The following is a 26,813-nucleotide window of genomic DNA, read 5'->3' on the forward strand; positions in this document are numbered from 1 at the left end:
TTTTACATTTGGTAGTATATATAAGTCCATGCCACTGTCTCACTTCGTCCCAGCTTACCCTTCCCCCTCCCTGTGTCCTCAAGTCCATTCTCTACATCTGCGTCTTTATTCCTGTCCTGCCCCTAGGTTCTTCATAACCTTTTTTCTTTTTTTTTAGATTCCATATATATGTTTTAGCATACGGTATTTGTTTTTCTCATTCTGACTTACTTCACTTTGTATGACAGACTCTAGGTCCATCCACTTCACTACAAATAACTCAGTCATCTTCTATTTAAATTCATTTCTTTTGTCAGTCAGCCTTTTTCTCTGAAACATAGACAGAGAAAGGTTTTTAAAAATTCTCACAGGCTATCTTCTAAAGATGGGCTCAAGAGTGCCTAATTCACCCAGAACTGTCCTCAGGGTGAGAGAGAAACTTCTGTGTGAAGTCTCCTTACCTCTACTGAGACTTCTTTCTCTCTCTCTCTCTACTCCCCCCCCCCCACGCCTTTCTTTCCTTCTTTCCTTCTGGCATATATAGAAAGCAATTTTGATCAGTGAGTTTTTACCTAGAAATCATGGAGGTCTATTAGAAGGCAGGTTTCAGCATAACAAAACTGAAGAGCCTCCAGGTATCCCTGAATGTGGGATGTGCTGTTTTAATTGAATGTCAAGACTTATTCAGACACTGACCTCATCTGCCTCATTTCTGATTACAAATATTGAACATCATAGGCTAATTCCTGGACCTTTGGCATTGGACACTTGCTATCTGTTATCTATGGAAGTTTGGTTGTAGGGAACAAATTAGCTATTTCCCTAGGGAAGAGATTTATTACAGGGAATTGGGTACAGAGGAAGGAATAGGCTTAAGGCTGGGCTTCAGGGAATCACTTATGGGGGACCATGTAGAACTCGCCCACCTGGGGCTGCTGCTTCTGCTGTCCTTGGATGGTGGACACACAGGAGGTCTCGGGAAACTGCTGACCCAAGAAGACATTGACTTCATTCCATCAGTGATCAGGAAACTGCTACCTGCCTCTGCGGAGGCTGCCCCTGTGGGCTGGGGCACTGCTGGCCTCCGTGGCCATGCCTGCCAGCAGAAATGGCTGTTGCAGTGGGTAATGGCTTCTGTCTCATTTCCACCTTCCAGGCCCTGAGCAGATGCTCTAATTTGCTTTCAGAACCTGAGTTGCAGGAGAGCCTGGGAAATGCAATTTTTAGCCAAAAACTTTTGAGCCTTCCAGCCCCAGAGGACATGAAAGAATGCCTCTCCATCTTCGGCATTTACATGTACAGTAATTCCCCTACATACGAACAAGTTCTGTTCCCAGACCGTGTTCGTAAGTCCAATTTGTTCGTAAGTCCAACAAAGTTAGCCTAGGTACCCAACTAACACAATTGGCTATATAGTACTGTACTGTACTAGGTTTATAATACTTTTCACACAAATAATACATAAAAAACAAAAAATAAAACATTTTTAATTGGACAGTACTTTCAAAAGTACAGTAGTACAGTACAACAGCTGGCATACAGGCGCTGTCATCGAGTGAACAGGCAAGAAGAGTTACTGACTGGAGGAGGGAGAGGAGGTGGGAGATGGGAGAGCTGAACGATCATCAGCATTAGGGGACGGAGGGCAAGCTGCAAGTTCACTCACGCCTGAGGTTGGTGGAACGCATGTTCGCATTTTTGAAAGTTCTCAACTTGAAGGTTCGTATGTAGGAGACTTACTGTAGTTAGTTATGCTTACCAAAAAATGTTCCTTTTAAACCATCTTAATTCAAATACAGACATGAACAACCGTATTGGAAGAATATGCAAAAATGAGGTAGTGCATAGGCACGTAAGGTGCCCTCACACATTTAAATGCACCTCTCTTGACCACCAAACTCAGTAATTTGGAATATCTTCAAGCAAAGCAATGTTTGCACAACATGTGGTCTAGCTACAAGAGAAACATGCAATTAGAGTGTCCATGTGGGACCCCAGTTATGTGTATATGAGTGCACATGAAGTCCTGTGCTGAGAATAAACAGCACTTTTTTTCTGACCTGGGAAGTACAGATGCAATGTGTGTCGCAGCATGAGATGCTGTGTCATCAGAGAGCTGGGCTTGGCTGATGGTACCAGGATGTGTTTGTTCACTGGGGAACTTTTGTAAGATGGGGCAATGAGAACCTAGGACTGCTGCAGTCACATCTGTAGTTGATGTGACTGGTACCTGATGACATTGTATGTGCAAAACCTCCGCTACCTCGTGAGGTTATTGTGCGGGTTAAATAAGGGTAAAGTGCTAGAACGATGCCTGGCATATAATGAACACTATATAAATAATTGCTATTATTACTATTATTGTTTTTATTTAATCATTATTATTTTCTGTAAAGCGAGGGTAACCGACTTCTAGGATTGTTGGAAAGCTTAAATGAGTTTAGTCCCCGGCATAAGTGAGCACTGAACGAATGCTAGCTATAAAATAACAATAGCCATAATGTTTTAACTCTTAGAATGATGCTTGCATTGTAACATATTTCCCTAGACCTTTTGATCCAGAGGCCTTCTACCTCTGATGAGAAAGACCGAGTTGCTGTCTTGAATTTGAGAGACGAGCACAAGGGCCGTGTTTTCTTCTTCTGGACGGCGTGACTTCTCAGCAACGCTCACCCTTAGTCCACGGCTTTAGTATACTTTACAGCCTTGCAATAGAACCTCAAGTCTAACAAGTTAGTTTACCTTTGGAAAATTATTTTTCTAACCAAAACGATTTTACACCACAGTATTCACTGGGTGAATTAAGGTCTCTGGCCTTAAAATTGGGCCAAGTTAAATGAAAAAATAGGTCCAACCTCCATGAAGTTTAGGAATCAGTATGGTTTGTTAATTCGTATTTATATTAACCAAATACTTTGACTTGATTTGGTAGAAAAGTTTTTTGTAGAAGTATCTGTAGACTGTTGAATAATTTTTAGACTGTTGAATCATTTCTTGGGAAGTTAAAAAGTACATACTTTCAGAATTTGCGGTTTTAAAAAAGGATTTTCTCTAGCCTGACGAATAGTGATAGTAACACAGAATAGGGAATGGAATTCTTGGGGAGCTTCTGGTACCTTCTGGCAATGGTACACCAATTAGCAAGTGTTGATCTGATCAGCAAAGTATGGATTCTGGAAGGAAGAAGTTCCCTATGAAATTCCTATATGGGAGTTAAAGTCCTATGTAGATGAGATAAAGGTGTCTGGGTAGGGCAAAGAGGAATTCTGAAGCTTTCAAACACGTTTTAAGAATTGTTAGTAATCTATTGGAAAGTTTTCAACAATGAGCATGGAGCAGCCATCTTCCACTGAAATGATACAAATAGATTCTGTCTGAAACACTCTGCGGAGACATGGCTCCCCAGCCGCAAGGACAGGGCCCAGTGCAACCCTGCCTTCATGCAGGTGGTGTTTCCTGGGACTGAAGGTTTCACAGATGTGTACAAGCCTTTCTTCTGAGTCCTCAGTTACTAAACTGAAAGTACTTTACAGCACCTCAAGTCTTGTGATTACAGACCCTGGGGAGGCTGGGATGAGAATAAAAGTGTGGTAAATTCCCAGGCAGGGAAGTTCAGGAATCTCCTGACTCAGGACATACCAAGGTCTTCCAATAAGTGGAACCAGTCTATGTTGGTATGTTTATCCACAGTGATAAAAATGAATGAAAAAATCTTGGCATAAAAACAATAATAACAATTAAACAGGTTGACTCAGTTCCCACTGTGTGTTAAGACCCTTTCCATGAAGAGACATGTAAATGTAACACAATGTCCCAGGCCTTCAGCCTGGAACCTCAAAGTGAGGCCTGATTTCTTCTTATACTTGAATTAAATCAGTTTAAGAACTGCCTCTTCCACCTTGCATCCAATATAGATTATCATTGGAACATCCATCTTTCAAATACTTCCTTGGGAATATTTCGAAGAATTGCAGGTGGTGTGTTTCCCTGTCCTCACTTGCCTGGTGCTTCTCTAGATTGAATGTCACGTTCTAACTACATCAAGACCCCACTCGCTGGCCTTAGGTGCCTCTGCTGCTGATGTGGAAGCTTTGGCCAGTTCACAGAGATGCTCCTGCTCTCTTTATGGCCACCCCTGGGGCTGGTGCAGATCTCTGCTAATTTGCTCAGACCACGTGGTTTACACCTTCCCTGAGCTCTGGGACTTATTCTGGGTGTCAGTTCAGACTTCTCCTTCCTTCTGGTGACTTGACTCTTAGGAGCCCCAGCCTCCTTTCCTACAGTCTGACCTGGTTCTGTCTGTGCCACGTGGGGCCACCTGGTGTATCTCAGTGTCACTGAACCTCAGAGAAAAGAGATGGGGCTGTGGTCATAAGGGGGCCTTATGTAAAACACAGATGCAATCGGATATATGGAATTGGTGTTGCCCAACTTGACCAAGAAGCACTCAGGACCAAAGGTGGATTACTGGGGCCAAGTGACACTTTATTTCTCCTGCCAAAAGCCCTTGCCTACCTTTAATGAATTCTAGGGATACCTAGGCTAAGCCAGAAAGACACAGCATCCATTGTCACATGTGAAGGAGTGACAGCATTGAGGACAGGCCTTTGTAAGCAGAGGGGAGGGATCCGTGGAGACTAAGGTGCTAGAGGAAAGATTGGGGAAGGGGCAGGGGCAGGTAATTGTTGATGCCAGGGAAGCGAGGGTATCAGACACGTGGTGGGGAGACCTGAGCTTTATCCAAGAAGGCCCTGAGAAAGGGACTTTAGGGGCATCTAGATAAGCTCCGCATGATACCAAAGAGGAAACTGAGACCCTGAGAGACAAAGGGACTTTTCCAAGGCCACTCAGTAAGGCAAGGTAAAAATCCCCAGTCTGTTTTTTCTTCTGTCACATTTGCTGCTCTCCCCTGGGAGGAAAGAAGAGAGTGGGGATGGAGTGGCAGAGAGGTTTTGAATAGGGGAGCTGAGGTGTCTCCTGATGTCCCTCATGACGTGACTGCAGTCTTCAAGTCACAGGTGGCGAGGCGTGCTGAGGGTGAAGGAATGGGACATCCCGGCAGCGTGTGCTCAGAGTCTTGCCACACTGCGCCGTTATCAGCATTGTGAGTTGTTTGACGTTGCCCTCGGCAGCTAAGGTGATGGATCTGAAGTTGTTGGCCTAAGGGACCAGGGTTGAATCATCCGTCCCTCAGCACTGTTAAACTAATTCACTGGAGTAGAATTATACAGCAAGCTGCTCAGAATCTGTCTGAAATCCCGGGAGAGGGCTGTAAACCGCACACTTCAGTACACAATTGGATGGCAGTGATACTCTCCCCGCTGCGCTTTCTGTAAGTTTCAAAGCACACACAGAATTTTAAATGAAAGGCCACAGGGCGGCTGCAGGCTTGAAAGCCTGCATTCTGACCCTCTGCCTCTCTGTGGCCGCCTCTGGGAGAAGCCCGCCTGGCAAGTTCTGATGGCGTGATCAAAGGCGTGGAGCCTGGAGCAACCAGGACCTTAACTGAACATTGACAGAATCAGATGGACTTGGTATTCACATAGAGTGGAGTTGCTCTTTTGAGAGGCCTGCACAATTGTGCTGCCTGGACTCAACCTTGCGTCTTCAGATCTCAAATGGGTGTTCTGTGCTGCCAGGCTGTCCTAGTAAAGTCACTTTCCTATACGCCAGGATTTCTAGTCCTCTCCTGTCTTCACATCTCCACCTTCCTCTCCGTATTCGCTGAGGAGCTTCTCTCCTACTGTTCTCCCAGTGAAAACAGAAAGGATGACCTCTCTCCTCCACTAGTTTCACCAGCCCACTGCACTTGGACTCATCCTCTGGCTTCTCCCACTGGTTCTGGAAGAATCATCCCTGCCCTGCTGTTGGGTCCACCCCTCCCTTTCCACATGCTCGAGAAGTGTTCTCACGCAGTTATTACCCTTTCCTCCCTCATCCTCAGTTCCCCCTCTACCTAGTCACCCCCATCAGCATGCCACCGTGTCCTTACATCACCCATTTTACCAGCTCCTGTTCCATTTTGCTGCATGTTTTCAAAGCAAAATGTCTTGAACAAGTGAGCCGTACTTCATGTCTCCACTTCATCGCCTCCATTTCCCCCCAGCCTATTCTCTTGGACTTTCACTCTGAAATGACTCTTGTCACCTATGACCTACATCTTGCAGAAGCCAAAGCCCTCATGTTAGCCTCTCAGCAGCCTTTGGGGCAGCTGATCGCATCCTCCATGTTGAAACACTTTGTCGCCATGACACCACACGTGCCAGATTTTCCTTTCACCTTGCTCTTCTCCCCCTTTTGGTCTCATTTGCTGGCTCCTCTTTGTTTGTTTGTTTCTTTGTTTTGCGGTACGCGGGCCTCTCCCTGTTGTGGCCTCTCCCATTGCGGAGCACAGGCTCCGGACGCGCAGGCTCAGCAGCCATGGCTCACGGGCCCAGCCGCTCCGCGGCCTGTGGGATCTTCCCGGACCGGGGCATGAACCCGTGTCCCCTGCATCGGCAGGCGGACTCTCACCCGCTGCGCCACCAGGGAAGCCCTGCTGGCTCCTCTTATACAAAATCTCTACCGGTCGTGGGATCACAGGGCTCCATGTGGCCTTTTTTCCTGTCTACGCTCTCTGCCTAAGTAAGCTCGTGCAGCCTTATGATTCTAAGTACTATGTGAATGCTTGATAGTCTCCAATTTACGTTCCCAGTCCGAGCCTTTCTATTTGAGTTTCAGGTTGTTATGCCTAAGAGCCTCATGGATATTGCCACTTAGATGTCTGAAAGAGACATCTTTCAGGTTAAAACCAAACTCTTGATTTTTCTCCCTAAAACCTACCCTTCCCCAATTTCAGGAAATGGCACCATCATCTAACCTAGCTGCTCAGGCCCCAAACAGTGGAACCATTCCTGATTCCTCTCCTTCCTTTAGACCTCGTTTTGGCTTCTTAGGGCTGCTGTAATAAATTACCTCAAGTGGTTGGCTAAAAACAGCAGAAATGTGTTCTTTCATGGTTCTGGAGGCTAGAAATCTGAAATCAAGGTGGCAGCGGGGCCGTGTTCTCCAAAGGCATTGGAGAAGGAGTCCGCCTTGCCTCTGCCAACCTCTGGTGATTGCTGGCAGGCCTTGGTGTTCCCTGGCTTGTGGCCCCATAACTCTGTTCTCTACCTCTGTTGTCACAGGGCCTTCTTCCCTCTGGCTGTGGCAGTGTCCAAATTTCCTTCTTCTTATAACCATACCAGTCATTGGATTTAGGACCCTCCCTAATCCAGTTTGACATCTTGATTACTTCTGCAAAGACCCTGTTTCCAAATAAAATAACACTGACGGGCTTTGCGTGAACGTGAATTTGGGGAAACACTATTCACTTCAGTACAGACCTCCACATCCAGTCCATCAGCAAGGCTTAGCCCCTCCATCTCCAACAGTTCTTACCACTGCTGCCACAAGCTTTGTGCATACCTGCATCACCTGGATTACAGCCTCATACCTGGGCTTTCCCACACCACTTTTGCCCCCTCCAGTCCAGACTGCCCAAGGCAGCCACAGTAACCTGTTTAGAGTGTCAGTGAAATCATGATTCCCTTGCACAAAACCCTCTGGTTGCTTCCCAATACCAGGGAACACAGTCCAGCTCTTTCACTCGGCTTGAAAGATGCTTGGTGATTTTGCTCTCCAACTTCATCTCCCTTCTCCGGGCCCCATATTCTCTGGGCCTCAGCCACACTGGGCCACTTTCTGGCCCTCACTCAAGCTGAGCTGTCTTGTGGCCTTTTCATTCACTGTTCTGCTTGAAACACTCTTCCCCCAGATCTTCATTTGACCATTTCCTATTCTTTGTTCAAGTCGCAACTCTCCTGTCTCCATCCCCTCCTTAGAAAGGCCTTCCCAACCCAGCCTAGCAAATGTCCTCTCTCTCTCTCTCTCTCTCTGTGTCTCTGTGTGTGTGTCTCTCTCTCTGTGTCTCTCTCTCTTTCTCTGTGTCTCTCTCTCTGTCTCTGTGTCTGTCTCTCTCTGTGTGTCTCCCTCTCTCTGTGTGTCTCTCTGTGTGTGTGTGTATGTCTCACTATGTGTGTGTGTGTGTGTGTGTCTCTCTCTGTCTCTGTGAGTCTCTGTGTGTGTGTGTCTCTCTCTCTCTGTGTCTGTGTGTGTGTGTGTGTCTGTCTCTCTCTGTGTGTGTGTGTGTCTCCCTCTCTGTGTCTGTGTGTGTCTCTCTCTGTGTCTCTTTCTCTCTGTGTGTGTCTCTGTGTGTGTGTGTCTCTCTCTCTCTGTGTCTCTCTCTGTGTCTCTGTGTGTCTCTCTCTCTGTGTCTCTCTCTGTGTCTCTGTGTGTGTGTGTCTCTCTCTCTTACACGCACACACACACACACACACACACACACGCCTGTTTACCTTCCACATAGCTCTTCTTTTCAATATCTGAATTTACCTTATTCATTTGTATGTAGATAATAATACCACTGACATGATTTATTATTTCTGTCTCCCCCAGTAGAATGTAAGTTCCTGTAAGCAGCTAATTAGTTTCCCTTTGTCCACCTCTATACCCCAGTTCCTATGAAAGTGATTGGCACAAAGACACTCCGTCAGTATTCTGTGCCTGGTAAAATGGGCTTCCTTTGTGTTTTGTGGCTCCCACCCTCCCTCCTAAGGTATGTTTCATTTTCTACTGGCAAAATTCAGTGCTTTTATACATTCAAACTTTTTGTGTACATTCCAATGTTAACAATTGAGGGGGAGAAAATGGCCTATTTTTATCCCCCCTCCCCAGCCGTCTCTAAAATTCTCTGCAGTGGCTTCTTCAGAATAGCTCAGCTAATTCTGTAGCCATCCCCGCTCCTTGCACACATAGGCACATGCTCCTTCACAACTGTTTACACGCTTTATACACACCTCCCGGGGTCAGGAGCTATCACTCATTGTCCCATCCCTGCCCCCGTGGAAGAGCATTTCTAGATGTGTGTGTAGCATTCTGTAGAAAGAAATGTAGAAGGATTTGGAAAATTACTATTATTTTGGTTTGTGGGGAAATTTTGCCTAATGCAAGGATAGGAATATTGTTCCACATCAGCCTGGTGAGCTGCCTCTTATCCAGAAGAGGTAGCAGATGCCCATCAGAGAATTCAGATAACGTACAGAAAAATCGTCCTCCTTTCTTTTTTCAGATAGTTGGGTATAAAGTTGGGCAGAAAAAGAAATAATTGAGAAATTTAAAGTTTGTTCCCTTTGTTTTTTGGTGTTCTTTATGTTAACCATTTCTAGAGCATTTACTGTATTTTCAAAGGCCTGGGTAATACTGGTTTTACTGTCAAGAAACTCTGACCAAGAGTATTAGATTTCTTGGTTTCTTTTAATATATTGCCATATTTTAATTTTCAAACTGGTTCAAATTATTGTCTCCCACAAACCTGTGTCCCCTCTCAGTTTCTAGCCTGTCTCTTTTCTTCTTGTCTCAGCAGTTTTCTTGAAAACTCATTTAAATTTGCTTACTCTGTGGCTTCACCTGTTGCCGACTCCTCAAAGGACCCCATTCTTCTTTGTCAGAAGTCACCGTCGCCCTCCATACTGGCTGTGTGTCCTTGTTGCATCTTTACACCAACACAAAAGCTGATGGCAGCAATGGGAGGGCTGGAGCTTACATAGTGATAAACATGGGCAGCTAGCGCTTCCTGTGAATAGGCATTCAGACGGGGTGTTTCAGTGGGAAGAGGCTGGATTTTAGAATCCAGTGACCTCGCCATAAATCCTGGCTTGGCTTTTACCATCTGTGACCTTAGGTGGCTACTGGACTTCTCTGAGCCTCAGTTTCCTCATCTGTAAAAATGAGGAATGTGTTTTATACAATTGTGAGAATTAAAAGAAGTAACACCCAATGGTTCTCAATAAGTTTTGTTTTAAACTTAGTATATAATCATTTCTTCAAGAATCTAAACAGCACATATTTTTAAAAATCCATGAGAACAATTCAGCTGACAGTCTTAGTTACTGAATTTTTGAAAAGTGAAGGCAAAGGGAAGATACCGATTTTGCCATTCTTCATGTATTTTTTCATCGTAAATAATGATAGACCTGCTGAGCTTCTTTTCCTCATTCTACAAGGATGTGTTTTTTTTTTCATTGTTACAGTTAATTGTACTTAGAGAAAATCTCAGGTTAAACTGAGTACGGAGAAGAACTTTACAACCCAAGGATAAGGATACACTTAGAGAAAAATTTTTTTAAAACCCACTCTGCAAAATTTGTCCATTGCCTCATTAGTCCTTTCACATTTCTGGCCATGTGCTTTGAGTGGGAGCTTACCTCTTCATGACACACACACACATACACACACACACACACACACGCATGCGTCTCCCCGCCATCTCTGGCACCTCCCCCACCATTGCCGTCGTGATATGAGTTTGAGGAAGGGGTATGGTGCAGTTTGGCAAGAAATTTGTAACCTCGAGGTCCTTCAAAACATCTTTGCATTTCATTGATGTTTTGAAGGACTTCTAGGTTACAAATTCCTTTATCTTTAGTGGAAGGTACCAGAAAGAATGCACTCTCATCCTCTGGATGGTGTGATATGAGGTTATAAGTCTAGCATGGCCTTACCCATTTTTGCTACCTGGAAATGAGAGCAGAATTAAAGCACTAAAGAGAAATAGACATGGGCCAGGCTAACATCAGCCTCTGAATCAAACAGGATCTGAATCTAGAACTATCTCCAGATATATAAAATAGTAATTCCCTTTTTACTCTAAGCGAGTTTGAATTGGGTGTTCTGTCCCTTTGCAAACAAAAGATTGCCAACTAAGAGTCCATTAAAATAGGAGTAATTGAATGTACCAGTAGATTACTACACCAAATTTCCTACTATATACAGACTAAAGTTCAGTTTCCATAATTGTAGCTATTCTAGATCATATCTCAAGAATGAGTCTGTTACTTTATAGGCTCAGTGAATACTGTTATCACAATGTTCAGCACAGTGTATGTGCAAATCTGTTTGTCTGCATTAGCCTGTTTTTTTTTTTTTTTCAGTTTACTAGCTAATACAGCCTCTTCATACCAGGAAAATATTCTAGACTTGGTTCAGTGGACAACAGGGAGACATTAGAAGTACTTGGTGCTGGAGCAGTAACAAATTAGAGGGATATTTGAGAATACTCTTGAAGAAACAGCACCGTGCTCATTTGCAGGGTTTTGAATTACACATTTTTGGTGTTTTACTTGTTTGGAGGCTATCTTCTCCCCATTTAAAGAGCCAGCTCCATGAGAGCAGGGACCACATCTCTTGTTCACCCAATACCTACAGAGAACCTGGAACGTAGGTTGACAGATGCTACCAAAAAGTTAACAGTATTTGTTGACCTAATGGGAAAAAGCAAGGAGAGACAGAGAGGCATGAGGTTTCCCACCTGAGAAGTGGAAACCATGGTTGTTCCATTAAGTCAACAGGAAAGTTAGGGTGGGGAAGTGCTTGAGAGCAAAAAACATAAATTTGATTTTGGGATATGTTTTTTATGAGAGAAGAATGTGTCATTAATATGGAAATATCTTGTAAGAAGCATTTCTTACAAGGAATGAGGGATTTGGGGAAACGGTGGAACTGGAGGAGTCAGGTTGGAATATGTAGAAAAACCCGTGGGAGAGAATCATGTCCCTGAGGGAGTGAGAACTGGTTGGAGTCAGCTCAAGAACAGACCGGAAACCAAGGTATGAGGCAGAGGTGGACAACCTGGAGGATTGGGTGGAGAATGGGAAGAGTGTTTAGTGACAGAAACAAAGGGGGGACCATAAGAGGATGAGCGTCCTCTGCTTGTTCCTTCAGACATGTTTCAGAGTAAGGAATGGACTTAGTTATCCAGAATTTCTGGGAGATTAATGCAGTTGGTTTAAACATAGTGCTAATAATCAGATTGTCTGTATTAGTCATTTTCAAACTGTTTTATTGCAACCCACTCTCATACATTTTACATTTTGATCCAGGATACACACACGCACACGCACACACACACACACAACTGGTACAAAATTTTCTCTAAAGAATACTCACTCTCACTATGTACAACTTACTCAGTTTTCATCTATTTCATTGTTTAAATGCTGATAACAACCGACTAAACTGATCTCACTGCCCATTAATAGATCATGACTGGAAGTTTTAAAAACCCTGGTTTATATAATGGTCACATAGGAAATGTAATGAATTTGTGGAAAGAGTACACTTTGAGAAAATTTTAATTCCAGTTAGATAAATAAAAGTTTTCATTTAACATCCATTACCGTATAAAACTCTATAATGGTGCTATGTTCTTATCGCTCTTCAAAATTTAGAAAAGAGAATTAAGAGGACAACACTTACTTTCCCAAAGTAGTCAAATAGCATCTTCTCTTGTAGCTTTAATAATATTTACCAACTTGCAAGTAAAACTTAACGTATAAACTTTGTATCCAGGCTATGAGGTATAATTTAAAGCACTCTGGCTTTGGAAATGGGCAGACCTGGGCTCAAGTCCTGGTTCTGCCACTTATTAACTCTGTGACCTTTGTCAGGTTTCTTAACCTCTCTGATTCCCTGTTTATTTGTCTGTCAATGGGGGAAACAACATTTACCCTACTTTGTTGCCGTTGTTGTTGAACAAGCCACATTACTCATGGTCCTATATTTGGTACTTGGTGGGCATGCAATGAATGCCAATTGTTATTATTTCAAGGGTTAAAATATAGACCACTTGTTAAGCTCCTAGCACAATGCCTGGCACAAAGAAACAATAAATATGAACGATCTTTCCATGCCAACAACCAGAGTGGAAATACACTTGTAATCCAAGTGCACAGAAATGTACAAACCAATTATATGATTTTGTACTGCACATGATTTTTAAAGAAAGATATCTACCGGACAAAGTAAAGCACATGGATAACATTGACGCTGTTGGAGAGATTGAGTCCCATTTGTATAAAGTGAAAAATTATTCATCACTGTTGTGGCATTTTTCTTAATTGCCTCACTGATATAGTCATTAAAGTGATCTCAATGCATTCATTCAATAAGCCTAAATTTATTAAGACCTACAATGCCAGGTGCTGGGGATAAAATTATTCACAATAAGAAACAGGTTCTAGAAATGTGGTTAAAGTAACCAATAGTTAGCATTTACTTTTCCTTCCAGGCAGCCCATCACCATGGACCACTGACATCAATATTATCTCTGTGCTTTTTAGCTCTTCCTGATTGTACTCTAACTTTCCTCACCAAGTCAGAGGATGGCCTAAAGATGCTTTGTTGGCATTAACAACAACTCCATGGTCCACTTCTTGGCGATCTACTTTAGATGTTAAAATACCTTCCCATGTTCAAGAATTCCTTGTCTTTGACAGTTTGTCCTCAGCTCTAACTGGACAAGTCCGTAATCCACCTACACGTAATCTTAGTTCCATCTCACCATTGTTTTACTTGCCTCTTACAAAGTAAGCAGTGAAGTTAGCTAAGTATCACATCATTTGGAGTATAAAATGAAAAATGTCCTCCTTTTCTCTATTTTAAAATTTCCATGCCTCCCTCCCCACTACTTTATTGTATGTCCTGCTTGTGTTAGATTTCAAATACATAGTCATCATGGCAATATGGCGGAAAAATGCCCTTTATTCGGATACATAGCATCTGCAGACACTTTCAAATAGTTTTCATTGGGAGTGCTGCAATTTTTGCTAAGAAAAATAACTGCTGAGTGCCTATGTGCAAAGCTGAAGGGCCTACAAAGATGCCTGAGATAAAATCCCTTCACCAGGGAGTGTATAGTTTAATCAGAGAGACGTCGCATCTACCAATTGCTATAAGGGAGAGAATGACTCACAAGGTGTCTGGGGGAAGGACCATAAAGTTGAATCTCATTCTTAAATTCACACGTATGGTGACTTGGTTCTTATCACTTTTCCAGATGGCTTTTGTTGCCCAAATTAGCTTGTTTGACCAGTGCCTACAACTGAAAAAAAGACATGCATAATTTGGAAAGACAGAAATCTCGAGGTGACAGTATTCCAGATGTGTGATGTTAGTAAAACAAACTCTTCGGGTATCTGTGGAGTTTGGTTGTGCTGTGACATTTGACAAGCGAAAGATGTTTAAAGCTCCACAAAGATTTGCTCTTGGCTCTTCCAAAAAATGGCATAAGAACTTCTTGGGGGTGGATCCATGATTTTAGGACAGAATGCCTTCTACCTGGATATTGCCACCAATTCGCTATATGGTTCACGTTTAAATTCAGAAATAAATATTGCCCAAGCAGCCCCCAGCTTAGATGGTAGTTTGCAATAAGGAGGAAATCTGGCGAGTTGCAGAAAATTGCTGCTCTGATCACAGAGCTTTAAAATCTGTGAAAAATGGGAATCTTTTTCACTGCTTGATCAACAACAGATTGAGGTCTTTGATCTTAGAAACACTCTGTCAATTCTATTTAAACCACCAATTTAGAAGTTCCCTAAACCAGATACATAAACTAGCTATCTGAGGGGCATACCTGTAGTAAATCCTGATAGATCAAGTTTTATTAACGGGGCTGCTGCTCACTCATTAACTGAAGTTGCCTTAACTGTGCTCTCATGTGCTCAGCTGATACGGATGGTCTTGCTGTAATATAGCACGTGGGTCCATGCTCCCAATCAGATAGCCAGTCTCCCCTCTTTCCTACCTCTTTTTTTTTATTTTTTTTAACATCTATATTGGAGTATAATTGCTTTACAGTGTTGTTAGTTTCTGCTGTATAACAAAGTGGATCAGCTATACATATACATACATCCCCATATCTTCTCCCTCTTGTGTCTCCCTCCCACCCTCCCTATCCCACCCCTCTAGGTGGTCACAAAGCATCGAGCTGATCTCCCTGTGCTATAGCTGCTTCCCACTAGCTATCTATTTTACATTTGGTAGTGTATATATGTCCATGCCACTCTCTCACTTCGTCCCAGCTTACCCTTCTCCCTCCCCATGTCCTCAAGTCCATTCTGTACGTCTGCTTTCTTTATTCCTGTCCTGCCCCTAGGTTCTTCAGAACCTTTTTTTTTACATTCCATATATATGTGTTTGTTTTCTACCTCTTTAGCTCTTTGTACTGCATTTGGGTAATTTTCTCAGATGTGTTTTTCAGATCTCTTTACAGTTTACTCTTTATTCAACTGGGTCTAACCTGTATTTATTTATAATATCTATCTCTGTTTTAAATTTCAGCTTGTCTATTTGTCAGCAGTAATTGAAAGAATAATTCCATTAATTTGAAGACATTTTATGTGATTCTTGTAAAATCTGACTTGAAATATTTTAAATTCTTTTCACATGTTTTCAGTTCCTACTTTTATATCTTTAGACTTTATAAACATCCTAATTTTAGGTTATTTGAACTAGAACTATTGCATAGTTCTAGTTTGTGAAATTCTTGGTGGTGGAGGGGGGTGAGGTGGGGCGCTCCCGATCCCTTTGTCTACAGACCCTTGTTCATGGTGGATGGCTTGTGTGTTTTGTACTCTGGGATTTTGAGGTTTTCTTCAGAGGCCTTTCTTTTTGGTCATCCAGTATAGGCTGAGGGCGAGCGTTTGTCCCTCCGGAGCGGTTTTGTGTGTGCTTTTGTCAGGGCCTCCGGAGTTATCACTGGCTGGGGCCAGCCAGTAGTGGTTCAATCTGGGCTTCGAACCTACATGAGGTGCGCCTGTGGTTATCAGTTCTCAGGGAGCCTTTGTTTCACCCTCACTGAGATCCAGGCTAAGACAGTCAAGTTTCTTAACTGTCTCCTTTTACAGGTTGGAGAATTTCTTTTGCTAATCCTCTCTTGGGCAGAGGGGATGGTCTTTTGAGAGTTCCAACTTTATGTGGGAGTCTCAGTTCTAACTCTGGCACTCACACTTCCTGGGCCTTCGTCTTCTGAATCACGTGGACTTACAATCCACATCTCCTGTTACCAAGACTGGTAAACTGCTCTCCTCTTAAGGCAGACAGCAATAATTCAGAGGCTTAGTTCTGGTTTTCAGATCTCTCTGTGTGTTTGACCCTGGAAAATTCCTTATTTTCTTGAGAACTCAGCTGTGCATTTTAAAAGATATTTATTATATTTTACCCTGAATTTCTAAGCTTCTAATAGCAAAAGATTTTTTCAGGATATCTAGTCTGCCAAGAGCACATCATCATCCTCTGACAGTGTCTGCTAGTGGGTGGAATATGCCTGTCTACAGTCAAAGAGGAGTATGGAGAAGGGGCCCCTGCCCTTTAGAAGCTCATGGACTTTTTCGTCTAACTCATTCATAGGTTCTGATGACTGTTCATTCAGTCTTTCACTGAATCATCCTTACATTTGTAGCATATTCAAGTAAATAGTTAGTTCCTACTATCCAAGCTTTTGTTCATTTATTCAGCAAATATATATTGTGTCCAGCATCTGCTACATGCTGCATATGTGCTCATGCTCAGCAAAAACATATCTGATCCTTATCTTCATGGAGGACGCAAATAATCACATAAATAAATGCAAAATTGCAAATGTAGCAAGTGTCAGAAAGTAAATGTGCATGTTGCTGTGAGATGTGCAATGGGGGATTTACCCAGCTCAAGCCAGAAAGGGCTCATTTGGGGAAGTGAAGAAAGAGTGGCTTTCACTGAGTGAAAGACGGTATATGCAAAGGCGCTGGGTTGAGGATGACGGGCTGAAAGAAGGGTGGTTAAATGGAAGAGGAAATAGAAGAATATGGTCTCAGAAAAGGCTGAGAGGGAGCTAAGAGGCAAACCATGGAAGACGTTGTAGGCTGTGTTAAGGAGTTTTGTATTTATCCTGAGTCATTGAAGGGCTTTAAACAGGGGAATGACACATCTAATTTGCCCTTTGGAAGATCTTTCTGACTTCAGAAAAGAGAACAGATTTGAGGGGGCAGGAGTGACAATGAAACTAGTTAGGAGGCTGTTGTCAGTGGACTAGATGATAATTGCTGGAGCTCGATGCCAGTTTTGGCTTTGTGGATATGACGACATGGACAGATTTGAGATTTATTTTGCAGGTGAAATTATCAGGGAGAAGAAGAGAGATGGCCTAAGAACAATTCCAAAGTTTCAGCCTTATGTAACTGGATGGCTAGTGGTGCTCCTTTACTGAGATGGGGAACACTGGAAAAGGACAAGGTTTGGTGGAAAGTCCATCGGTTTTTCTTTTGTACATAATTGAGTTTGAGGTTTTTGAAACATCTAAGAGGAAAATATCAAGAGGCAGTTGGATATATGGGTCTAAAGTTCGGAGAAGAAATCTTGGGACATAAATATGTGAGTAATTTTTTATAGGTGATCATTAGATGAGATTTCCTATGGAGAGATGATAGATATCCCTTGAATATAGAGACATGGAGGTTATTGGTGACTTTAATAAGCTCCCACTATTTTCTCAAGTGCCATTCTAAATGCTTAACATGCACTGACTTAATCTCCAAACAAGTCTCTGAGGTTGGTACACTTATCCCACGCAGGACATGAGGAAACTGGTCGCCAAAGAGGAGCCATGACTTACATAGTAGGAGAACAGGGATTTGAACCCAGACAGTCTGGCTGTGGAGTTCATGTTCTTAACCACCATGCTATACTGCTGCTCAATACGTGGGTGCACAAGAAAGTATTTGTATCATCGGGGAGCCGAGGCTCATCCAGCTACAGATATTGAAAATGTTTGTGGTTATATAATGCCTTTGGAGCAAAAGTATAAACTAATGTTGATTCAAGTACTTTGTTAAAACTCCTTCTTGGCTTTCTATTATATAACAAGACAGGCACAAATGGAAGTGTCACTAGACCGGCTTTAGCTTTAATCAGTGGCCTTTAACAAATATGTGCACGTTATTCATTTAATTGCACCTGTAACTAGGTGGTGGCCTCGCTGCTGAGGGTATAATAGGTAAGTAAGCAGAACCCACAACAGTCTGAAGCCACTTGCTCCTCTGCCAAGATGTGTCATTTGTGAGTTTCATTAACCAATGTCCCAAAATAAGTGACCTTCTCCAGGTCCCTGGGGAGTGGCTTTAACTACATCATGTGTGTGTTTCTTTTCCTCCTAAGGCTTTAACAACACCGAGAGAACATGTGACAAAGAGTTTATCATACGTAGAACAGCCACCAATCGCGTACTGAACGTCCTCCGTCACTGGGTCTCAAAGCACGCACAGGTAATTCAGTGGCCTCGGTAATTACTTTCAAGGATTTGTTTTAAAACCAACTTTTTAAGTCATTACAACGCCTTCTGATTCTTTGGAGTTGGAGTCTGAGACCTTGAAATTGGAACATAGGAAGGGAAGAAGCTGGAGGGTGGGCCTACAGATCAAAGCAAACAAACGTGTACCGCTAACATCTGCTGTTTCAGATCTGCAAAGGGCATGACACAAGAGGTCAAGCAGGGCTGCCCTCTGCCCTCATCTCTCAGGCAACAGCACCCACTGCGGGCACTAGAGCTGTGGCAGGGCCACTGTCCCCTGCCACCCGGGAGCACTATTCACAGGGCCCTCTCTGTAAGTGGAGTTGGCTCACCTGGGGTGGCACCTCTTGGAAGTAAACAGCAGATGCCCCTAGAAGTAAGCAACATTCTGGTACCAGACACTCTGGCGTCTGGTCAGGGAGTGTTTTCTCAGCCCGATTCAGAAGATACTTTGCCTCATGCCCTTTGATGTTTTGGTTTCTAGTACGGTTGTCTCTTGAACAATGTGATGGTTAGGAGTACCAGCCCTCTGCGCAGTGGAAAATTTGCATATAACTTATAGTCGGCTCTCTGCACCCATGGTCATGTGATATATGTGGTTCTTCCATATCTGAGGATTCAACCAACTGCAGATTGTGTAGTACCGTAGAACTTACTCTTGAAAGACATCCACATACAAGTGGACCCATGCAGTTCAAATCTGTGTTGTTCAAGAGTCTAATGTACTCTGTTTTTAAATTGCATCATGCTGACAGGACACCTGCTTGTTATCTATTTGTGTGTTTTCAGTGCAAGTTTATAGAATTTATATGGATTTCACCATCTCACAAAATAAAGCAAGGGCCCCCTTTGCCTCATTGATTCAAGGCATGAATTGTGCCCAACGATGCCCCCACTGCCAGATAAAGGGTGGGCCCTCCTGGACACTGGCTGGCTAGCACCCAGCAAGGAGAGTTTGAGAGAGAGAAGGGGGCCCTTCATGGCTCAGATCAGAACATGGGAAACATAAAATGTGAGTTAGCTAATGAGTAGAGAAAAAGAAAAAATGCAAGGAATTCCCATGGCTCACTTCATTTTATTCTCAGAGGTCTACCGCCTGGCCCTTGGTAATGACCGTTCATCAGAGAGAGTCACACGAGGGCCAGGCTTCTGAAACCCCTGTGGCAAGACAATTCACTAATTGGAAGAAGTGGGATTTGGACCTCACCACCAGTTAGCCTGTGACAGCTCTTAAATACTAATTAAAATAAAAACAAAGACAGCACATTAAGTAAAGTATGTAAGCATTTCATCTTACACATCTTTAGTAAATAAAAATGGATCCTGTATGACCCAAATTCTGAGAACCATCCTTAGCTCACTGAAATGTCTAGTCTCTCTTTTCCACAGTCTCAGTGAGCCGCTTTGAATCCCTTTTGCCACATTGCAGATAAAACATGAGAGTCATGTTTCTCCTGCATCTGACTGTCCATCCCATCATCTCTAGTTTTTGACTCAGAGTTTTGACTTCTGATTCCTGGATCCGACAGTGGCTTAGAGATGCAGAGTAGCTTCGATAGACAAAATTGAGCAGATGCTAATTTGCTCTCTTCCCCGGTCACAACTTGGCCCCTGCAAGTTCATGCCAAGACTCAAAGTCACAGCCCAGGTTTCCCTGGCCCCAGCTCCCTCCTCTCCTCCCTCAGGAGCTCTAACCCTGCTTCCCCATCAGCCTCACTTTCCTTTTATCAATCCCCAGTGCCCTCTTTTTCTTTTTTTATAAATTTATGTATTTATTTGTTTTTATTCTTGGCTGCGTTGGGTCTTCGTTTCTGTGCACGGGCTGCCTCCAGTTGCCGTGAGCGGGGGCCACTCCTCGCCACGGTGCACAGGCCTCTCATCACGGTGGGCCTCTCCCGCTGCAGAGCATGGGCTCCAGGTGCACGGGCCTCAGCAGTTGTGGTATGTGGGCTCAGTAGTTGTGGCTCACAGGCTCAGTAGTTGTGGCCCATGGGCTTAGCTGCTCCGTGGCATGCGGGATTCTCCTGGATGAGGGCTTGAACCCGTGTCCCCCGCATTGGAAGATGGACTCTTAAACACTGCACCACCAGGGAAGCCCAGTGCCCTCTTTTTCTAATCTCAACAGGGATCCCTCACAATTCACATATAACTCTTATAGTAGCTGGAAAAGTACCACAAATCAAATTACAGTAGGCTAGGGTTATTTTACTTTTGGTAAAGAGAATTCATAGATGGGAAGAGATTGGTGTGCTGAATCCGTCACTTATAGTTAAGAGATTAAGAGCAAAATGTTATCATCTGATTTGATAGCTACCTTGTACACGCATGTATACATGTGTGCATACAGGCAATATCAAGTTGAATAGCACCAAGCCATTGGAATAGAAAATGGATTGATGTGAAGGCAAGAGTCTCTTTATTCAGATTGTCCTGGTGGCCTTTAGTTCTAATCCAAAAAGCCCCTAGGTGTTGTCTTTTGTTTGGACAGTTCAGATACTTTGCAGCCTGTTACTTCAGATGTGCTCACACATGGGAAAGCACTTTATAATCAATTCCCATTAGGGGACCACACTGGGAAGCCCAGCTTCCCAGACCCTCTCCACATCAGGGGGTACATCGCTACATGTGTGGATGGTACAAATTGCTCAGGCATCCAGTCTTTTCTCTTGTCAGGATTACGGTATAAAATTTAGACCCCGACGTGCCAAAGGCAGTTCTTACCACTCACTCATTTGTCTTTTCTTACCTTCCCTGCATGAGTGAGTGGATTGTGGGGATCTGTGGTTAGTGTTCGATTGTCCTGGTATAACTTCATCATGTGCACAGCCTGTCACCTTTCCTCATTCAGCCGAGTTCTCCATCATCCTCTGTGTTAGCGCGTGAGGTGCAGGGTGTTTCTGTAACATTTCTGCTTTTTGGCAAGTGCTTTAGGACTTTCTTTGCTGGTGTCAGTGTCCAGGTCTCCTTTCTTCCCTTTACTGATTTGCTTTAGGCTTGACTTGAGCCCAGGTCTGTCCATTCCAAAGCCAGAGTGCTTTTAATTACACCTCATGGCCTGGATCCGAAGTTCAGACTTTAGGTTTCACTTGCAAGTTGGTAAACAACACTTACAAGAGAAGTTGCTATTTGACTATTTTGGGAAAGTCAGTGCTTTCCTTTTAATTCTCTCTTCTGAATTTTGAAGGGCAGTAAGAGCATAGCACCATTACAGAGTTTCATATGGATTTTAAACAAAACCTTTATTTATCCAACTGGCATTACAAGTAAAATGTAATTAAATTCAATTTTAATTACATTTTATTTTAAATGTAATTAAAATTAAAATGTACTCTTTCTCCAAATTCATTACGTTTCCTATGTGACCATTATAGAGACCAGACCAGTCCTAATCTCTTAATGGAGAGTGGGATCAATTTAGTGGGCTGTTACCAAGAGCAGGTCTGGATTAGTAAACAGTTCCAGTGGACAGGGCTGGTTCAGCTCACGGTCCTAGAGGCCCCATTGTGTGCCCAGCATATCCTCTCACCGCTGTGGCACAGCCCCAGCCAGGTGAGTTAGAGGAAGTGGGAGCGTGGCCCCTGACTTGAGGGACCCTAAGCAGGGTGACCACCACGGTGCTTAAAGAAGGATTAACAGCACAGCTTGATGCCTTTATTCAGGTTTATCTAAAGGTCTCTACTCTTCCAAAGGCAACATCCAGCTGTGAGATGAGACTGCTGGTCTGAAAACTTGGGCTATAATCTGACTCTGCCAGGTTGTCTTTGGTTTTCACATCACGAATGAAGGGCTGGGACAAGAGGGGTTTTGATTCATTCAATATCAGTTGAGTCCATTTAAGGAAGAATGTAGCATTATTGTGGCTACCTGAAGTAGTAGCTTTTAAAACAATGAGTAGGGAGTTGTACTCATTTCACAAAGCAGTGCAGCGTGCTAACAATTGTATTTTTTCTCACATGGTAGACTAAGTAGGGACACCATTGCAATTTGTAGAAAACAGGAAAGCCACAGCGAAACAAGGTGTAAATCTGTCTCCAAATGATCTAGAAAATCGAGTCTCCTACAAAGTATTGGATATCATGCATTTATTTCTCATTTCTCATCAAAGGTAACTAATATCGGCAGATACTACCCTGAACTTATTTCAGGAGAAATAAAGAGTTGCAGAAGTATGAGTGTTGGTTCTCCAGAGATAAAAAATTTCCCTAGGATGTCACCTTCAACTCTCCCCATCCCCCCAAAGGTAGTGCTAGAATGCCATTTCTTCTCCTGGAATCTTCTAGCCTTTTCTTTAGTATTTGGTAAAGCTAAAATATTTCATTTTTTTCCTGATTCTAAAAATTTTCATCTGTGAACATACTCTGCCCTGATTGCTCCTCATTTTGTAGTGCTTTTTCACTCATTTTTTTCCTTCCATGTTGAAAGTGAAGCCACAAAGCCGAGCTGAGTTTCTCCCATATGCCTTGTCTATGCATCGCAGCCCAGAGTCGGGGAGGACCTGTGTTTTTCTTCCAGCTCCGCCATTATATCTTCTCTGGGGCCCTGAGCTGCTCACTCAGTCTCTCTGGGCGCTAATTTCCCCCTCTAAAAAAGAGAACAACCATCCCTGTTTTACCGCACCTAAGGATGTGGTGAGAATTAAAGGTGACGTTGGATTAAGAAGCATGAAGGACATAAAGTACAACATAGGTGCCTATGACTATACCCCTTCCAGCTGAGGCCAGGAGAGATACACACTTCCTCTCCCTCCAACCAGCCTGGAAGCTCCGTCCAGACAAGGATCTTTGTATCTCCTTTCACTGGCTCTGCAATGCTGAGTACATGGTAGAGGCCCAGTAATAGTTGTTGAGTTTATATTTTAATGTTGCTGTTGTTCATTCTCTCCAGGAAGACATTTTCTAGCCTTTAAAGTTTCCAAAGTCAGCCAAGTCAGAGACTACAACCACTAGTGGACCAGAAATCAGGGCTGTGTGTAGAGGGACTCTGAGTAAAGGAAGTGTTTTCACTAGGTGTCCAGACCCTTCTTTAGGGTGTCCTGCCGGACAGCCTTACATGGCATTCACACAATTCCAAGGTGTCTGCATATTTCAGGACTGTAGAGCTTTCTAAAAATTTTTTTAAATTGAAGTATAGTTAATGTACAATATTTTATAAGTTACAGGTGTACAATATAGTGAGTCACAATTTTTAAAGGTTATACTCTATAGCTATTATAAAATATTGGCTATATTGCCCCATGTTGTATAATATATCCTTATAGCATATTTTATACACAGTAGTTTGTACCTCTTAGCCCCTTACCCCTATATGGCCCCCCCTCCCTCCCTCTCCCCACTGGTAACTACTGGGGTATTCTCAATATCTGTGAGTGTGCTTCTTTTGTGTTGTATTCATTAGTTGTTGTATTTTTTAGTTTCCACATATAAGTGATATCATACAGTATTTGTCTTTCTCTGTCTGACTTATTTCACTTAGTCTAATACCCTCCAAGTCCATCCATGTTGCTACAAATGGCAAAATTTCATTCTTTTTTCTGGCTAATATTCCATTGTATATATATGTGTGTGTGTGTGTGTGTGTGTGTGTGTGTGTGTGTGTGTGCGTATCTCACATCTTCTTTATCCATTCATCTGTTGATGGACATTAAGTTGCTTCCATATCTTGGCAATTGCAAATAATGCTGCTATGAACATTGGGGTGCATGTATATTTTTGAATTAGTTTCTGCTTGTGTCCTCTGTGCACAGCCAGGGAGGGACTTGGAGGCTGGCTATAAACAGCTCAGATCTACACTCGAGTCTCTGTGGAAGGTCTCGTATGTATAATCTACAGCAATTTTGATTTTCCTGAGTTGTCTTATTGATCAACTAATTCTGAAAAAATTCTCTGTCCACTTGTTTGTGGGATTTTACAGACCATGGAATGGCACTGATAAAGGAGCCTCCAGCTGTGTCCACAGGTTACGATTTGCTTCATCAGACAAGGGATACCATCTGAATGACAAGTGGCTGAGAATGAAACAGTCATTTATTTTCTTAATCCTAGGCTAAAGGAAATTAGCCTACATGTTTTAAAAGTGTAAGGTCAGGGCTTCCCTGGTGGCGCAGTGGTTGAGAGTACGCCTGCCGATGCAGGGGACACAGGTTCGTGCCCCGGTCCGGGAAGATCCCACATGCCGCGGAGCGGCTGGGCCCGTGAGCCATGGCCGCTGAGCCTGTGCGTCCGGAGCCTGTGCTCCGCAACGGGAGAGGCTGCAACAGTGAGAGGCCCGCATAAAAAAAAAAAAAAAAAAAGTGTAAGGTCAGACTGAAATGGCCTACTTACCTAAAAATCTTCTTCCCAAAGGAGTTTATGGAGGGAATATTGCTACTCCCTTTTCAGTTTTCTCACCTCCTTCATTCATTTACTAATAAGAACTGAGCCCCAGAGTGTTCCAGACACTGGGGTAGACGTGAGCATGAGCAAAATCCAGACACTGACTGAGTCGGGGTAACAGGCCTTAAGTCCCCAGCAGAGAGGTCTCCAAAAATCCCACCAAGTGCCACAAAAGGAGGAGCTGGCCACTGTCCCATCCACCACATCCAGTAGGAACCAGCGCCAGGCTCCACCTGCTCCAGAACATCAGGTTACCTTCCTTCCCTGGAAGGTCAAAGTGTTAGCAAGAAAGCAGAGAGGAGGTTGTGGAGAGAGAAGAAGGGGCCTCCCATGTGGGCTTCTAGGCTTGAGGCAGGCCAGGCAGAGGCAGGAGGGAAATGGCTTATTCTGGACTGAAATGGAACTTGGATTAATATATTGGATTGGACATTCTGATTGAAGAGATTGTTCTTGTAAGTAAAGCTTCTGGATGGCTTTAGTGCCCGCCCTAAAGGGTGGGGAAGGATGGCCTACAGAGCAATTTAATGAGATCTGTGAAAAATAGTACCACCGCCTGATTATTTCATTATTGTTCATGGTACAGGAAGTGTAGGTCGCCTTGGCAAGAGTAATTTCACAGACTTTGTCAAAATAACTCAACTCTTATGTTTCTAACTCACTTCAGTCCTCTTACCCTCATTGTATGATGGACCAAGAGCATATTTAGCTGCTGATGAAGAACTCCTAGTTTATATGCTTTTTTGCATTTTATTGAGATATTACAGACTTCAAGTAAAGGGCACTGAACATGGGTATAACTCAATGACTTTTTACCTATGAACACACCTGTACAATTCCCACCCTGAGCAAGAAATGGAACATTTCTGGCACTGGAGAAGCACCTCCCAGTCAAATGTCTCTCTTGTTGGGCATTGCTCAGTTTTCTGTTACTTTTAGTATTGTTCCTATTGATATTATATACTTGTTATATATCAGGATTAAGCCCTTTATCTGCCAATTACATTCATTTCCCCCAGTTTGTTCTTTTAAAAAAAAATTCTTATAGTTGATTTACAATGTTGTGTTAATTTCTGCTATACAGCAAAGTGATTCAGTTATACGTATACTGAGTTGGCCATAAAGTTCATTTGGGTTTTTCTGTAACTTTTGGCCACCCCAATATATACATTCTTTTTTATATTCTTTTCCATTATGGTTTATCACAGGATATTAAATATAGTTCCCTGTGCTATACAGTAGGACCTTGTTGTTTACCCATTCTATATATAATAGTTTGCATCTGCTAACCCCAAATTCCCAATCCATCCCTCTCCCACCTCCCCTCCCTCTTGGCAACCACAAATTTGTTCTCTATGTCTGTGAATCTGTTTCTGTTTTGTAGATAGGTTCATTTGTGTCACATTTTAGATTCCACATATAAATGATATCATATGGTAGTTGTCTTTCTCTTTCTGACTTACTTCACTTAGTATGATAATCTCTAGGTTCATCCATATTGCTACAAATGGCATTATTTCATTCTTTTTTATGGCTGAGTAATATTCCTGTGTGTGTGTGTGTGTGTGTGTGTGTGTGTGTGTGTATACACACACCACATCTTCTTCATTCATAAATGTCCATCATAAATGTCGATGGACATTTAGGTTGCTTCCATGTCTTGGCTATTATGAATAGTGCTTCTATTCACATAGGGGTGCATGTATCTTTTAGAATTATAATTTTGTCCAGGTATATGCCCAGCAGTGGTATTACTGGATCATTCGGCAGCTCTATTTTTAGTTTTTTGAGGAACCTCCATACTGCTTTCCACAGTGGCTGTACCAACTTACATTCCCACTAACAGTGTAGGAGGGTTCCCTTTTCTCCCTCTCCAGCATTTATTATTTGTAGACTTTTCAATGATGGCCATGTGACAGGTGTGAGGTGGCACCTCATTGTAGTTTTGATTTCATTTCTCTAATAATTAGCAATTTTGAGCATCTTTTCATGTGCCTATTGACAATCTGTATGTCTTCTTTGGAGAAATGTCTATTTAGGTCTTCTACCATTTTTTCGATTGGGTTGTTTTTTTGTTGTTGAGTTGTATGAGCTGTTTGCATATTTTGGAAATTAAGCCCTTGTCAGTCGCATCATTTGCAAATATTTTCTACCAGTCCGTAAGTTGTCTTTTCGTTTTGTTTATGGTTTCCTTAACTGTGCAAAAGCTTGTAAGTTTGATTAGGTCCCATTTGTTTATTTTTGCTTTTATTTCTATTACCTCCCCCAGTTTGTTCTTTTGC

At 42.9% G+C, this 26,813-nt stretch overlaps 1 protein-coding gene across 6 annotated transcripts in view; it reads left to right on the plus strand.

The window, feature by feature from the left end:
• The window catches only part of RASGRF2 (Ras protein specific guanine nucleotide releasing factor 2), a 232,965-nt gene that overhangs the window by 160,066 nt on the left and 46,086 nt on the right, over positions 1 to 26,813 (plus strand). For all 6 annotated transcript variants that reach the window (XM_060295960.1, XM_060295961.1, XM_060295962.1 and 3 more), the window contains exon 18: positions 18,031 to 18,137. In XM_060295960.1, coding sequence (XP_060151943.1) covers positions 18,031 to 18,137 — 107 coding nt within the window. The remainder of the gene's footprint in view (positions 1 to 18,030; positions 18,138 to 26,813) is intronic.

This window comes from Globicephala melas, chromosome 3, assembly GCF_963455315.2.
Source record: "Globicephala melas chromosome 3, mGloMel1.2, whole genome shotgun sequence".
NCBI classification, from domain to species: Eukaryota; Metazoa; Chordata; class Mammalia; order Artiodactyla; family Delphinidae; genus Globicephala; species Globicephala melas.